This window comes from Nansenia antarctica (genome assembly GCF_963989245.1).
Source record: "Nansenia antarctica genome assembly, chromosome: 5".
In the NCBI taxonomy this organism is placed as follows: Eukaryota; Metazoa; Chordata; class Actinopteri; order Argentiniformes; family Microstomatidae; genus Nansenia; species Nansenia antarctica.
In genome coordinates, this window is record NC_137690.1 from 69,268,136 (window position 1) to 69,285,334 (window position 17,199).

General features: G+C 43.4%; 2 protein-coding genes across 2 annotated transcripts; one reads left to right on the forward strand and one right to left on the reverse strand.

Annotated features, from left to right (window-relative positions):
* Nucleotides 1–374: 374 nt before the first annotated feature.
* On the reverse strand, nt 375–899 carry LOC308158298 (myosin-8-like; the record flags this gene model as incomplete). The annotated part of the gene is made up of 1 exon (XM_080531890.1): nt 375–899. The coding sequence occupies one exon, from the start codon at nt 897–899 to the stop codon at nt 375–377; it is 525 nt and encodes a 174-aa protein (XP_080388016.1).
* Nucleotides 900–9,632: 8,733 nt separating this feature from the next.
* Nucleotides 9,633–15,213, forward strand: LOC308157118 (cellular retinoic acid-binding protein 1; the record flags this gene model as incomplete). Its single annotated transcript, XM_080530602.1, has 4 exons — nt 9,633–9,702; nt 11,261–11,439; nt 11,978–12,091; nt 14,952–15,213. 4 exons carry the CDS (start codon nt 9,633–9,635, stop codon nt 15,000–15,002), a joined length of 414 nt encoding a protein of 137 aa, XP_080386728.1. The 3' UTR covers nt 15,003–15,213.
* Nucleotides 15,214–17,199: the final 1,986 nt, after the last annotated feature.

A 17,199-nucleotide genomic window follows, 5' to 3' on the forward strand; every position in this document is an offset into this window, starting at 1 on the left:
CCAAAGCCTCTCCCTCTCATGCTCGAGGTCCCTGGAACTCCCAACCGGTGTGGATGTCCCCTTCGCATTTGCTTCCTCCTCAATGGCGCATTTCGGGTCCAGCCCCTTCCTCGCCTGAGCGCGTGTTACAGTTGCAGTGAACGCTTTCCGTTGCAGCATGCTCACGCTGTCTCGAGCACTTACAGCCACTCCCCTGGATGTTTCTTCGCTCAGCTGATCAGCCAGCACCAACACCTCTGACTCTGGCTCCACATTGGCCCTTGTTTCTGCAGGCTGGCCCTCTTTGCTCCTCCCACTTTGACCCGACTGGATCCGTGGTTCCGGAGCGAAACCTCCAGCGTTGAGCGTCCTCTCGATTCCCTCCGTGATGCTCCTCAGCTCTCTCCTTTGCCACCAACATCACGACTCTTAGCCCTGAATTTGTTCACTTGGGATTCTGCGATGTCTGCCCTCTCCTCTGCCTCCTCCAACTCATGTTGTACCTTCCTGAATTTAGTCAAATTAATACTGGTCTGTTCCTCCGCCTCCTCACACTGTCGTTTGTAGGCCTTCACTTTCAGCTGCAGCTTGTTGACCAGGTCTTGTAGTCTTAACACATTCTTCTTGTCCTCCTCACCCTGATAAGTGAGCTCTTTGACTTTTCTTTCATATTTTCGCACCCCCTTCATGGCTTCCACGCCACGTTTCTGCTCTGCTTCCAGCTCATTCTCCAGCTCTTTGACCCTATTCTCCAGTTTTTGGAGCTCTTTCTTTCCACCTTTCATGGCTATCTGCTCGGCCTCATCCAGACGCTGCTGCAGGTCCTTGACTGTTACGTCCAGGTTCCTCTTCATCCTCTCCAGGTGAGCGCTGGTGTCCTGCTCCTTCTTTAGCTCCTCAGCCATCATGGCAGCATCCATAATCGCCTTTTTAGCTTTTTCCATCTGCATTTCTTGCTTCTTGCACTGTGTCTTCCCATCTCAGATTGCAGCAGAGTTATGTCAGACTCCATCTTCTTCTTGGTGCTGATGAGACTAGTGTTCCGAGAGTGCAGCAGTTGCATCCTCTGACTCACGTCGACCAGCTCCTGCTCGGCCAGTTTTACGGCACCTCTCAGCCTGCTCCAGTGCTGCCCTCATCTCGTCAATCTCTGCCATTATCAGTGTGTTGCGGCGCTCTACAATGGCCAGCTGCTCCTTTAGGTCCTCCGTCTCATGGAGAGACTCGTCCAAATGGACCCGAGTGTCCTTGAGTTGACCCTGCAGGGTTTCGGAGCTGCTTGCTTGCTTCAGCTGCCTTGGCGGTTGGCATGAAGCAGCTGAATCTCCATCTCATTCAGGTCCCCCTTCCATCTTCTTCTTGATCCTGATGGAATCATTTCGGCTGCGGGTCTCGGAGTCTAGAGCATTCTGCAGGACGGCCACAGTCTCTCTGGTGGTTCCTCTTAAGCAGGTCTATCTCCTCATCTTTCTCTGCTACTTTTCTGTCCACCTCTGACTTGATCTGGTTCAGCTCCAGTTGAATGTGGAGGATTTTGGCCTCCTCCGTGTTCCAAGGAGGACTCTGCTTCTTCAAGAGCTGTGTGGATGTCCATCTTTTCTTGTTCAGCTTGTTTTACTGCCTTCTCCAGTTCATGGAGGGTCTTTGCAGATTGCCCCACATGCTCAGTGACTTCTGTTATCTCCTGCTGAAGGTTCTTATTCTCTCTTTTCATGTTCTCCAGGTGATCCATGGCTTCCTCAAATGAGTTCTTGAGCTTGAATAGCTCTGTGCTCAGACTCCTGGATTCTCTCTGTGAGACCTCCAGCTCAGACTGGCTCTCCTCATACTACTGTTTCCACTCTGCAAGAACCTTATCAAAGTTCCTCTGTTTCTTATCCAGGGTAGCATTGGCTGAATTGGATCGTTCTATCTCAATCATGAGGTCCTCCACCTCTGCTTGCAGCCTCTGCTTGGTCTTCTCAAGTGAGGCACACTTTGAGTTCACAGCCTCTGTTTGCTCTTCAGAATCCTGGAGGCGTTTCTTAGCCTCCTCAAGTTCCTCAGTGCGCTGGATGGCATCAGTCTCATATTTGGTCCTCCACATAGCCACCTCAGTGTTAGCCTTGGACATACTACGTTGCAGTTCTGCCTTGGCCTCCTGCTCCTCCTCATATTGCTCCCGGAGGAGGTCACAGTCATGGCGGGTTGATTGCAAACCATGAGCCAGAGCATTCTTAGCCTTAACTTCCTCCTCCAAAAGTTTCTTCAGCTCTTCAATTTGTTGACTGCACACTAATTTTACTCTGTTCGACTGGGAAACAGCAGTTTCCTTTTCTTCAAGCTGACGTGTGAGCTCACCGTTTTCTGTTTGCAGACGAGAGTTTAAGGCAGTATAATCATTTAGAGCCTTCTGGGCTTCACCTGCCTTGGTCTTGTACTCATGACTTTGGTCTTCCATACTTCTGTACAATTTCTCAATATTAGCCTTGCTTTTTAGAACACTCTCCACGTTGCTTGCCAAGTCATCTATTTCCATCTTGTATTCACTCTTCCCCTTCTCCAGTTTCTGCTTGACTCTTTGAAGGTTGTCAAGTTGTTCCCCCAGCTCAGCCACACTATCGGCTTGCTTCTTGCGGAGAGTGGCAGCGATGGACTCGTGCTGCAGGGTGGACTCTTCAAGATCACGACGCAGTCTCTGGAACTCAGCGTCACGCTTCTTGTTCATCTCAATCTGAGAAGCCTAGAGGCTCCACCAGCCTCCTCCAGCCTCTCACTGATCTCATCAAGTTCCTTGGCGAGATCAGCCCTCCTCTGTTTCTCTACTTTTGGCCCGAGCAGAGCGGTCAGCCTCGGTTTCTTCCTCGAGTTCCTCAATGCGAGCCCGAAGCTCCTTTATTCTCTTTTGAAGTTGAGCACTTAGTACTTTGTTCATCCTCGATTTTACCTTGCAGGTAACTGAACTCAAAATCCTTCTTTTTCCATTTTTCATCCATTTGTTGTCTTTCATTCTCCAGGTCCATTATGTTTTCCTGGGCCAGCTTGAGATCTCCTTCAAGTTTTCTTTTAGATCTTTCAAAATCCGCACGCACCTTCTTTTCTTGTTCTAGAGACCCCTCAAGATCATCAACCTGTTGCTCAAGCTTGACTTTGATCTTTGTCTGAAGATCATCCAGGGTCTGCTGATGGACCTCATGCAAGGCCTTCATATCCTTTGAAGACTTCAGCCATGTTTCTTCAAGAGAAGACAACTCCTCTGTCAAATTCTTTACCTTATTTTCTGTGGCATGTTTTTCCTTCTCAACCTTGACAATAGTGAGCTCCAAGTCATCGATATCCCTTTTGAGCTCTGAGCATTCATCCTCCAATTTCCTCTTTCTGGCAGTGATGTCAGCATTGATCTCCTCTTCCTCATCAAGCCTCTCAGACAACTCCTTTACTTTTGACTCTAGATGGATCTTACTTCTTGATCGAACCTTCACATCTCTCCTCTGCATCAGAGAGGTTTTCTCTCTCCTGGGCTGTGAGCTCCGGGCTGTGTGTTGCTGCTGCAGGGGCTGTCTCTCTGGCTCTCCCCAGACTCCTCCGGCTGGGGGCTGTAGAGCTGGCCCGTGCATACGCGTGCCTACGCGTGACCAGCATGTGTGTACCTTTCATCGTTTACCTTTCCTTTGATCCAGATGACCGTGACTTGTAGTTGAGTCAGACAGATGTTTAATCTGACAAAACACAAAACAGTTGTGTTACATATAAAACAGTTACATATAAACCAAACAGTGAACGAACTAACAGAAAGGATTTAACAAACTACACAATCATTCAGAGCTCAACTTACCAACTCCCATCTCTCTCTATAACTGACCTTTCGTTTCCCGTCACCCAGAACACACTCATTAAGCCCGCCCCCATTTCTATCTAACCAATCACTCCACTCATGCATACTTTTAACCAATCACAATCAACAAATAAAATAACCCCCAAATGAACCCTCCCATGGATTAGCCAAACAATGGGCGTGACATCCACTTTGATAGACTGCTATGTTACCTGCTACACCACTGTGTGCATAAAGCATAGATGTGGAGGGGATGCACTAGCATCAAATTAGGATTTTTTTTTCCACAGATCCATGTGCATCCACGTAAACCCCATACAGGGTGCCTGAAATGATAGATTTCAATGCTTTTTGTACACTTACAAAACGTATTCACTCAGCTTCACAGTATGATCATGTAATAGAAACATCGATATTAGCAGTACATGCATATAATAGCAGTACTTGTTATAAAGTACAAGCCCCCAATTCGGAAGATATTCAGATTCGACACATTTTAAGTTCCATGCAGAAACAGACTGGGAGGGATAACGACCATTTCTGGTGTAGCAGGTAAAATGACTGCGGATATGCTGCATCCTGGTGTAGCAGCTGTATTAGTGTGAAGTGGGGGGATTTTGATCTTCGTGGGGGGGGGGGTTGGTGAAGGAACAGTAGCCATCTTAATTTGAGTAATTAGAATTTGTGTAACTTGTGACCTGTTGTTTTCATTTGCTTTTTAACTACCATACGCATACGAGTCCATCACCCCTAATGTGTTTGTATTGTCTTGATACATGATACTTGTTATAGAATGGCTCAATCTAGATACATTTAGACCTGCCCTCTGTAGCCTTTCGTCTGTTTTGAACCCCTGTGGTAACTTTAGTGAATTGGATGGCAAATTGCTTCTCAAAGAAACCCCCCCCCCCCCCCAAAAAAGTGCTTTTCACTAATCAGGGTGCCTGCTCCTCCTCCTCTTCAATGTGTTTGTACTCACAAAGACTCTCTCCCTGAGTCCTCCCAACTCAACAAGTTGGTAAGGCTTCACTATTTAAAGGGAATATACTACGCTACAGAGTGGCTTTAATTTACATGATAATTAGAAGTATTAGGCTACATGTGACTGTGGGGTGTTATTATTACGGTACTCATCCTATTTTTAATCTTAAAAAAACAGACAAATGTGAGGTTGTACGAATGTTTTACTGTTGAAACACATTGTTTCCTATCTGTAGTCCAATTCTGTTTCACACACTTCTCTTCAAAGTGAGCACTCGTTCACTAACAGGTTTCAAAGAGGGGCTACAGTGGCTGATTTTTCAGCTAATTACGCTCTGAAAATAATATGTTCATGTCCAAAGTTAGCGTTTTTACATGTTTTTGTCAATTCTCATGCCTGATTTGATGTATATGACTACTACTGGGGAAACCTAGACCGTTTTCAACAGGAAAACTTGCTGCTTTTCCCTTCAGTTCCTCTTTAAAAGGTAAATCATTGGTGTAATGTGGTGGAAACTCCATGTAGCCTTTGCTACACCAATCCAATGCTTTTAAATCCTTGATGGGGAGTGAACTTCAGGAAGCAGATGGAAAAACTCAATTGTGCTCCAAACCGATGTCCAATCCTTTACTAGTGTTTAAACCCTGATATCTAGCATCACGCAATGGCAATGTTTAGGCCTAATACATATTGTACTGAACAATCGGGCTGGTGACCAATTGTGAGATGCTAACTTACTGTGATCGTTTTAAATGTTGTCGATGGATTTCTGGATTTTCTCAGGTCTTGTAATTTGAGAGGGTTTTGTTTGGATTGTGTTGGCATGATGGCCTGGCTGGTCTGTTGGGCATGACGACTGTGACAGTGGGCTGTACGGGAACAGATGTGGGCCGACTAGGCCGGTGAACCCCCAACAGACTATTCCTTGGTTTAGGAAAGCCATGTGAGACTGAAGGACACCAAACAATTACGAGCCATGTCCCTGTTATGTATTGTGGTGGCAGTAAATCTCGAGTGCAAATCAATATGAATTCATGTAATCATTTTCAGCTCAGTGTGGTTGTACATTTCTTAGATTATTTCAAAGTATATTATTATTATTTTATTACATGATTACTTGTTTTCCCAGCTGTACTGATATCTATAATAGCATGGCCACAGTGAGCCAATGAAGTTGAGTAAGGGTGTGTGGCCTGACACTTACGGTATTTCAAATACAAAATGGTTGAGAATTTTCACAACATTTGGTGTGATTATGACATCATATTCGCTTTTATGACCGATGACCTTGCCATTGACCGATGACCGGGTCATCTGCCATTTAGAAAATGGTGTAAAATTGTAAACACTTTCAAGCAATATCTCCTCCTAGACTGCTGAACCATGGCTCAGAGGGTTAGTCTAGTCGCTGTCTAGAAGTACAATAACCTGTGGCAGGCCAGGTCCAAACCTCACCTCTCCCACTTTCTGATTTTCCATAAAACTTAAAACTTTCATAAAACGTATTATATTGCTATATGGATTACATGGAAAGCCAGGAGATCACAACTGGGCCCAATGGCAAAATATTCCTGATGATATTGATATAGGATTATAGGAAGTATATTCAGAAATGTGTACATACCCAGTAAACAAAGAGTCCAACATAGTCCAAAAGACGTCCTCAGGGAAGCCGGAATGTGGGTTCAGATGACGTCTTTCTAGGACGTCCAGATGACGTATTTAGGACGTCATATGGACTACAGAAGACGATTCTGTAGTCCATAAGATTTCCTGAAGACATCATCTGGACGTCCTAGAAAGACGTAATCTGAACCCACATTCCGGCTTCCCTGAGGAGGTCTTTTGGACTATGTTGGACTCTTTGTTTACTGGGTATGTACAGACATGCCAAACCATGGCAGCCTACTTTAGAATCCCGTCACCGGTGCTTTCAAATTGGCATCCAAATTGAATTGATGGCGTGGTGCCTAAACAACCCTGTTATTCAGAAGAAAGACAAAGAGGTGAAAGGCGTGGACCCGGGTCGTTGCTGCTTGCAGCTGTATTTTATATTGTTATTCTTTATGTAACCTAAAGTGACAGTTCAATCGAAAAATCAAAGTCCCCCCCCCACCCTATCCAAAACCATGTTTGAGTTCTGAAAACATCTGGCAAACTTTGATTTTGGAACCTAATGATAATTAGATTTAAGCTCTCATTCATGATTTCCCTGGGAACATACCAAAGCAAACGTTATTATCATTATTAAAACATTGAGCGATACAAAAAAAACACATTGATTCCATCATAGTAGTTTAAAGCTCTTTCAGATTCACATTTACAAAGTACACTATTGCTCTCACTTGAATTCTCTCAAGAAAGAGTAAGAAATGGAGCATCCCTTTTCCTGTTATGAGATTTTATGCTATATTCTTTGAATGCTCTTTTTGTAAACATCCATGTTTTTGGGGGAGTGGATGATTTTACCTCACAAAGGCAATACCTGCATTTAAAATATGAATGTGACTCTGAATTTTAATATCAAACCAAGGAATCCTGCATGGTCTGTCCTCCACCCAAAGTGTGTGTAATGATCTACACAGTGACAGATGTGTATCAGTGGGTAATCTGAGTCATGATTCATGGTCTGCACACAGCACATGTTTAATTTATTGTGTTGTATGATTGTATTTCTTTGTATAACTTAAACAATAAAACATCACAACTTCCTAACAGACACTTGTTTAACTTTCTTCAGCAACCACTTTCCTTATTTCTATTTCTTACACTTTCTTTCCCCCACTTATTACACTGTAGCAACTAGCATGTCACATTTAATGTAAAAGTGTGATGAATGTCAACTACAAGAGAGGAATCCTTTATTATCTCCACTGTCAAGTACTGTAACAGAAGCAACTGCCCCTTAACAGATTTCTTACTCTGGCTTGGATCATTTTGCCCCTGTGTTTTACCCATCCAATGATGGTCCCAATTCCACTGCGTTCCTGTCCATTTTAACACCTAGTTGGGATGTAATGAAGTTCACTAGTCCTGCCATCGTGACTGGAAGGTCAACCTTGAGGAAGGACTTACCAGAGCTATTAAGGGGCCTCTAAACTAGTGGAGTCCAGGCAGGCTGCAGTGTGTTGAGGGAGTAAGGGTTGGGCTAGTCCCTTGGGAAGTCGCTTGGGAAGTCCATTGTCCAATAGAGAAACAGGGTTAAGAGAGGACAATGTGATTTGGTGGTCTGAATAGCGTATATCTTTAGTTGATGTTCCTATAACCAGGGGGCCTCAGCCTGTCTATTGGAGGTGACGTTCTGACAAGTAAGGTCATTTCTCTTTGTGCTAGTTAGTAGTTAGATGGATGGGCTCCATTACTGAGAAGTCAATTTAGTTAAAATCCAATATGCTTACTTCATAGTCCAAAGTGTGGAACATATTGGCAACAATGACGGACCTATAAACAGTGATAACGATTTCAGAGCAAAATTAAGGTCTTAACAAAGATGGTTTTTACCTGGTATTGAAACAAAATGTGTGAAATTATATAGAACATTATATATTACTGAACTGATAGGTACAATTATGTGAGCCTATGCCTCACATATTTGGCTTGAGGGCATACCGTTCTTAAATGACAAATTAACAGAGAATCTAACATAGGTTTTGAATATGCAAAACATAAATCGACCATTAAAGTAATATGTTAGTAATGACCAGTAGACTACAATCCGCAAAACATTTATCAAGGGACATTAAACTGGGGGAACTACTCCTTGGATGTTTCTTTTTTCCCTCACAACACAGTAGGAATAAATTAATTGGAGGATGACAAGATTGTAAATCAACTTACTGAAAACATGACAAAGAAGGCTACTATAGGCACAAACCAAGAGAATGACTCATTCATGTCGTCTTCGTGTTGTATTCTACCTTTACGCTTGACGCAATATCCTAAAACTATTTCTCCATCCTTTTTATGTTTAAAAAGAATGAAAGAAAAACAACATCACCCAGAGACTAAAGACAAATGTATTGATTGATGAGAAAAAACTGAGGCGAAAGAGCAACGCACAGGGAAATAGATGGAGTCTTTTTAACGTGACACTACATGGAGGGATGACAGAGTGCTTGCTGCCCTGCTCTATACATTAATTATCAACTGCTGTCTGGACGGCACTTTGTCATAGTGATGGATGAACAACCATCAGAAAAGAACAAATCAGACTTTGCTGGGGGGTTTGTGTGTGTGTGCGTGTGTGTGTGCGTGTGTGTGTGTGTGTGTGTGTGTGTGCGTGTGTGTGTCCTCTTATTCTCTTGGGGTGCCTGTTTCGGCACCTTTTGCCAGGGGGAGAGAGCTTGTCAAATGGGGAGAATCTCTATATATCGGACCCTCAAAGACCTCTCGAATCTTGAAACTGGATGATTATGGCTATTGATTTTGACGCTGAGTTGCTCGGTTAAATATCCCTATGGCTTCATTTATACAGCGAGCATACAATGAGACCACCTGGACCTCAGTTCATCTTTCATTTAAAATGGTAATTACGGGAAGGGCATTTAACTCACTTTCAAGACTTGCCATTGAGAGAGGGGGTGGGGGGTGGAGAGAGGGGGTGGGGGGTGGAGAGGGAGGCAGGGAGAAAGTGATAGAGAGTGTGGAGAAAGTGAGAGAGAGAGAGAGAGAGAGAGAGAGAGGGAGACATGCTGTGAGGGATCATTACACAGAGAGAGAGAGAGAGAGAGAGAGAAGGGAGGGAGGGAGAGAGCGACAGAGAAAGGGAGCAAAGGATAAAGAGGATACAGAGTAGACCACATCAAGAGGCGCAGAGAGACACAGAGAGGCAGGTACAGGCTCAGCCTTCCTAAGAAAATGCCAAATTTTGCAGGCACTTGGAAAATGAGAAGCAGTGAGAATTTCGATGATCTGCTTAAAGCCCTCGGTAAGACATCTGTTTGTTGACTTCTACCATTTAGAGAGTTTACAGATTACACATACCATTACTGAAAAGCATTCCTTCTGTGTCTCACTTACAAAAACTGAGCCGGTTTTGACGATGATGATGATGATGATGATGATTATTATGATTATGATTATAATTATAATTATTATTAAGAAAGTGAGATAGATTCAAGTGCGACATCCAAAGATTTACATAGACCATTGTATTGTATTTGATCATCTGAGAACTGTACATGATTTGGAACTGGATCATCCAGTGTAGATTACTTTTTGCCTTATACGCTGATAAATGATTTTAGTTTACTTGGGCTGTTTTGGTTGAAAACCTCAATGGTTGCACATTGCAAATACACATACTCAAACTGTATGGGTCGTAAAAGGTTTTTTGTAAGGCTTCTCTCATTCCTATTTTAGTCGACCCTAGCTAGACCAATCTTATTTTCATTAAGATTAATTCGAATGGGCCCATCCATGCTTTGAACTGTTCAGCCCAGCTGGTGACGAAGGGGTGAGATAATTCACTCAGCTTGTTGGGTCAAATATGTCTCTTGTGACTGCTCATGAGATCTCAATCTGAGGTCTACACATCGGACACAACTTTGACTTTTGCTTCCATTGCACGTTTTCATTGTTGAACAAAGAGATGAGAGAGAAAAGGGGGACAGACAGACTGAAACCCTCTCCTCTGAGAAAAGAAGAAAGTCAAGTACACCGATTTTAATTGCAGTGAGAACAATAAGCCTCATAGTACTACTGCCCCAGACATGAGGGGGATGCTGTGTTTGTGTGTGAAAGTCCAGCTCAGAAAACATGCAATAGGGGAATAATTGGGAAATACCCACAGACATTTACAGACATTGTCTCATTCGATTGTTTGCACCGTAACTGTGTGACAGAAGAGGCAGATATTGCCGCTCTGCAGTGGTTTTCCTGGGAGATCTATCATGGTCGACAGAAGAGCTAATCTGTGCTAACGGCGCCAGCATTCCTTTTATTCATCACCTTCTCATTGTGTCCTCCTCATATTTGCAACATCTGCTGATAACAATCTCAATTGTGGTTTGCTCTGTAAGAAAAACTGAAAACCTTCACAGGGAATCTGTATCTTCTCTGATTTCAAGTTATGGAAAAGTAACTGTCAGTCTAGCCATGACGGTACCACAGATAGGTAACACTGAAGCTACGCATGCCTTTGTTTGTTACACTATTTCGCCTTTGGAAGTGGAATAAATATTCTTATTTTTTTGTGACAGCCAAATGTGTAGGCTACTCATCAATATGTGTAGCAGGGGAGGACTGAAGTCATGCACCATGTCATAAACACTTAATAATCAACCATAAAAGTAAAAATAATCTACCTGTGGGAAGTTACAAAATCACACCATGATTCCCTTGATGATTCGCCGATGACGTATTCAATCAAACGTTATAACCTGACATCTACTTCTCTAACTGATTATTGACCCCTTTTGACATGTGATATGTGATATAGTGCTTATGGCAGTGTGAGGTCACATGACAGGTGTTCTGTGCTCTAGGAGTGAACGCCATGCTGAGGAAAGTGGCGGGGGCGGCCGCCTCCAAACCCCACGTGGAGATCAGGCAGAACGGGGAACAGTTCTACATCAAGACCTCCACGACCGTACGCACCACCGAGATCAACTTCCTGATTGGCCAGGAGTTCAATGAGGAGACGGTGGATGGCAGGAAGTGTACGGTAATGGCCGATATAGGGAGGAAATGGCACGCAGGAGACCGACCAATGACCTGCATGTGAAGTAGTACTGCAGGCTGTGTCTCAATGGTCAAAGTGGCCTCCGTTCCTTGAGTAGGCTACATATCCTTTCCTTTATCCACACTAATATTACAGCCCCATCAAGCCCCATGTAGGCTACAGATTAGGTAAACAACACAAAGAGTGGAAGCTATCTACATTTGAGTATTCAAACCGATGTTGAGCTTTCACCATTACGCACCCACTCATCCAGTGTCTTGTAGAGAGGAAGTGAGGATCAGGGCAGGCTGGTGGAGGTAGAGATCATCATTGCAATGCTTGGAATGGAATGAGGAATGGTATGCGTTTGGCGTTTGATACCACATTCCTCATTCCATGCATTTACAAGGAGCCCATTATCCTCTGATTTCTATCTCCGGCCAGCCCCCCCCCCCTGGCTGATGAGGATGATAGGACAAGGGAAACACAATGATGCAATAGCATGTAGCCTACCCTCATGCCTCTGCCCCTCTGCACACAGAGCCTGGCCACGTGGGAGACAGACAGCAAGATGAGCTGCAAACAGACGCTGCTGGACGGGAACGGCCCCAAGACCTTCTGGACCAGGGAGCTGAAGGGCGACCAACTCATACTGGTGAGGAAACATCAAACATACCAAACGTATTAAGTGTGGGAACAGATAGATTGATGATTGAGATTGAGGCCGATTTAGGCTATTATTCTAAACCCAAAAATGCGAAGGCATCGTTCTTGTCACTACTCTCACACAGAGTGCAAGTAGGTACAAACTAACACGTGCTAATGCTTTGGTCCTCATATCGGGATCCATCCGATGTAATGGTCGTAATTTTCTTTCGAAAAATGTGAATACATTTTGTATGTTTTTCGTCGTTGAAAATCAATGACACAATCGCTAGTCAACTAGCACAGCTTGTTTTGTGAGCCTGCTAACAATGTTAAAGTAGTGTTCTAGTTAACTAGGTATAAATGTGGATTACTCACCCAATCCATTGCGTTGCAGTGTTTTGGCTTGACTAGCGAGTTTGTCTTGTGATTGTCAACAACGTTGAAACCTACTTCCGTGTTTCAAAAGAAAAGTCCGGACATTTTTGATTGGTTGCTGATATGCAGATATGACCAAAGCATTAGAACGAGTCACTGACTGGTTTCCAAGACAAGATACGTGTTTTAACCAAGTATTATTATTAATAATAATATTTTATTATTATTATTATTATTATTTTAAAATGTTTGCAAGTATTCCTTGCACACTGCACAGCCAGAACTGAGAAACTGTTGTCATGGTTGTCTGTGCCTGCCATGATGACACCTCTGAAGAAATCCCAAAAGGGATGACAAAGAATGTTCTCTGGTGCTCTGACAGTGGGCTGACAGTGGGCTGACAGTGGCATACATTTGCTGTTAAACCTCACAGACTTTTACACCGCCTAGGAACGAAATGTGCTTTGGATAAACATCTGGCCTGTTTGATTTCATAGGCCAGATGGACAACATTGGGCCAATAAGTGGTGGAGTCCCAGTTTTTAAGTGATGAGGATATTCTCTTTATTGACTTAATCTAAGCCCAGAGGGAAATCAAGTGGAAAGCCTATAATACTGAGGGACTCATCTCTGGATAGAAAACAGGGTCTTTCGGAACAAACAAACTAATTAAATATGTGTGTTTCCACTCAAGATAAGGGTGTGTATTGCAGGCATATTGAGTGGGTAAGTAATCCGTCCCATTGTGAGGTTAGATTGTTGGACAACGGTCAGATAGTTTTGCAATAAGATCATGAACATTCTTCTGCCAGTACTGGTGAGTTTCTGGGAGAGGTCCTATGTCATTCTTGATGTTTGGTAATGTCTTAAAACATATTCTCTTCTTGTCACACACCATCCTGTGAGTTACTGTGGAGCAGTAAAGCAAAGCAATTTTGGCTATAGGGATGATATTGTCAATTGTGTTCTCAAAACCGTTTGAACAGCTACATAGTGGGTGTACAGCACTAGAGAACAACTTAACTCTCAGGAGCTAATAGCAAGTGTGTCCTCCTTTAGAACACAAGCCTGTTCTTCTTCTGTGGACAAAGGAATCTGGACAGGCATGTCATAAGGGACACATGCACATGGCCCACATCAAAGCATTGGAGAGCTAATGGGGGAATAAAGCTTTCGAGGGATGGAGGGGGGGAGAGATTGAGAGGTGGGGGGGGGGCGGTGTGTGCAGTTGAATGGCCTCTCCTAAACTATACCTGTGGGATTTGAATTGCAGCGGGCTTGGGTACTCCCCATAACAAATCAGCCAATATCAATTGTCAAAATCTATCTATGTTGGGCGCCCAGTAGTAATTAGTGTGCGAGTGTGGAATTCGTACCGTGCGTACTAGTACAGCATACTAACTAGTAGTATATTCACTTTGATGCTTTTGCCTCCATAGAATCCCATCCCATTGACCATGTTAATGTTCTACTTTGGTGTATCAAACCCATTACACATTAGTCCTGATGGGCTCATTCCCTTCTCATTAATGCCTGGTGCAGGACTGTACCACCAGCAGAGCCGTCAGGAGGGGGGGGTGAAAAGAGACTGGCTTGGGCCCAAGACTCCCCTACTCCGTCTCGCAATAATGTCTCCCATTGATCATGTTATGTTAGGAAATGCCAATGGTCCCTGACGCACCTCACGTTAATGTCTCCCTGGACACCCGGCAGATGGCTCCATCTTCCTACCATCCTTTAAAGCTGTGTGATAGTTCTCTCTCCTCCCTCTCTCTCTCTCTCTCTCTCTCCCTCCATCCCTCTCTCCCACTCCCTTGATCCCTGTGCCGGGATAATGATGATCTGTGGCGTTGACAGAAGTGCAGTTGCATTCTTGCCATGCTTCTAAGACTCCCATAAATCTTTGGGACTTGAGACACCACCATCACCCACCACCACCCATCCCACAGATCTCTATCTCTCTGCCTCTCTCTGCTTTCTCACTCATTCACAGCGCGCGCTGCCACCCTCCTCATTGAGTGGTGCCTATGGAGAGGAAATCTCTTCCTGTTGTGTCTTACGTGTTTTCCTTTTTCTTTTACAAAATGTAATTGTGTGTTATAGTTATATAGTGGTCGTTCAGTCTGTCTGACAATGGGGAAATGTATTAGAGACACATGCAAAATCTTCTCAATGTGGATATAATACAGATCTACAATAGAAAGAGAGTGCGCATGCATATGAGCTGATGATGATGATGATAACACTATGCTACATTCAAATTCCCTATAGTGTGCATTTGTGCAATCCCCCACATGTATTAATAAAAGTATAAGATCGGAGTAATCATGAGCTCGGGAGTTTCCACCACAGTATCCCCCAAACCAATCCATTCCAGAGCGTTCTGTCCATGTGGGGAAAGGCACAAGGACACATCTCAGGGAGAAATGGCTGGAGAATTGGGATGCAGCGTTTGATTGCGAAATCTTTTGTGTCTGTTCCTTTTGTTTCAGACGTTCGGAGCAGACGACGTGGTGTGCACACGTGTTTATGTACGAGAATAAAGGAGCATCAGACAAGATCATGGACCCTCTTTTATGAGCCCCACCTCCCTGCAGTAAAACACAGCTCCCGAACAAAGCCCTCGATATAGAAACATTACTCATATAACATAGCATCATCATACATAGCTTTTCCCAATTCACAATGCTTCATTTATAGTGTTTAGACAAAGACATACACAATCAATTGCCTCCCTTTTTGTATTTTGATGTGTTTTGACAGTGTTTAGAAATTAAACAGAACAGTCCGAGAACAATGTGTGCCATCTATTATATTTCAACATACTGTATCGACAAGAAATAACAAGAAATACCCTGTTAATGCTATGGGTTGACAACCATCGCATTAATGATATGGGTAGCAACAAGCAAGAGAAATCCCGTGTGTGTAGTAGCAACTAGCAAGAAAGGGGAAAAAAAAGTCAGATGTATTCCATAGGTAGTCCCTAGCAGGAAAAATCCTGTTTATGATATGGGTTGAGAACTATTATATTATATCCCATTTAGGACATGGGTAGCAAGAAACAAAGGCAGCACTTGGCCACAGCAAAAAGGCATGCAAATCACTGCCCGAGGCAAATGGGATCCAATGGCACTTTAAAAATCATTCATGCTAATTTCCTGCGAGCCATTTCGAACATGGTTATGTACATAAAACTGAATTTATGTCGCCCCCCCCCCCCCCCCACCCCCAGGGAAACATTATTAGTGTCCAATGAAAACAGACGAAGGCGATGAGGTGATGCACTCATCCCACCAAACCTGGAGGTAAAGATGAACAGAGAGGAAACTGATGACAGGTTCAGTCTATTCAAATGATAGTTTAATGCCAAACACCATACTAATACACTCAGGTATACAACATTGTAGAAGTCAAAGAGAAAAGGTGGCAAAGAAAGGGACACAGAACAAACAAGGTACAAATGCAGTCTTTGTGTTGTATGTACAATCCAGCTGCCCAGTAGTCTTTCTGTACGCCATATTCAACACAGTAAATATACAAATAAAAATCAGTCCTAGAGATAGAAACAAATGAATTCTAGATTGTCTATAGCTGGTAACAGCGCTGACTGGAATAGCCTTGTGGGGTGAAATCTTCCTTAAATGTGTTGATGGGAAACTTTTTCCTGTTGAGGCTTCTCCTTTGAGAGAGCATAGGTTAGTCCTCACTCCACACCAAACCACTCATAAACAACCAAGAGGCTGGTGTAGCTATTCTACTTCACTCCAGTAGACTGTTGCACAGGACGTTAGGGAACACAGGCTGTCCTGGGAAAGGTCTCCCATGTTGATCAGAGGATGGTTGATGCCTGTTAGCAAAAACATTTATTTTTCCACACCACAATCTTTTCAAATAATGCCCAATTTCTCATGTGAATTGACAAGCGTTTCTGGACAAAAATGAAAGACTTCATGGGAAAGAGTTGGACATGAGATGTACTGCATGTGTTGCAGTACATCTAAACAAAATCACATTTTTTTTAACCACAAAAGTGTAACTGCATTGACCCTCAGCCAAGGCATTTGAATACATTTCAAATTCAAACATTGACGGATTGCTGTGGGGAAAATCTAATTATCACTATAAACCCTCAATACAGGAAACTCAGATAGATTAGCACAGTAATTGGGGGAACAATGTTTGGGGAAATGGGAAATAAAACATTCATTTTTTGGGGGGTGGAATCTGTAAAAATACAAAACAATAGCTTGTCATACTGCAGTGTGTCCTTATTGCTTGGTGTTTTCTCTTCTTGATAAAACTGTGTCGAGGTCACATGGTTACCAACATTCACATGTACTCATTATGTGGGTGTCTACGCTCATCCTACTGTGGACATGGACATGCCTGGGCAGTAGCAGTACAATTTTAATAACAATTGTTTGGGCTACACCGGCACCTGGAATAAAGGTTTGTTCTGTGAGTGGCTCTCAACCTGAAAAACATTAGTCAGCTACAAACGGCCTCCGTCATCTTCCACCATAATAAGAATACTTCATATTCCTCTGTTGGACTGATGCAGAAACATTGATTCCTACTGACAGGTTAGAATTGGATACAGCGGGTCTAAACGGCGTACATTACATTATACTCATGTCATGTACACAGAAAGCATAAATTCTTCCTAGGCTACATTCACTGTTCAGAAATTCTGAATGGGAGCTGATGCCAATGACGACGAGAGTGAAAAAGACCAGC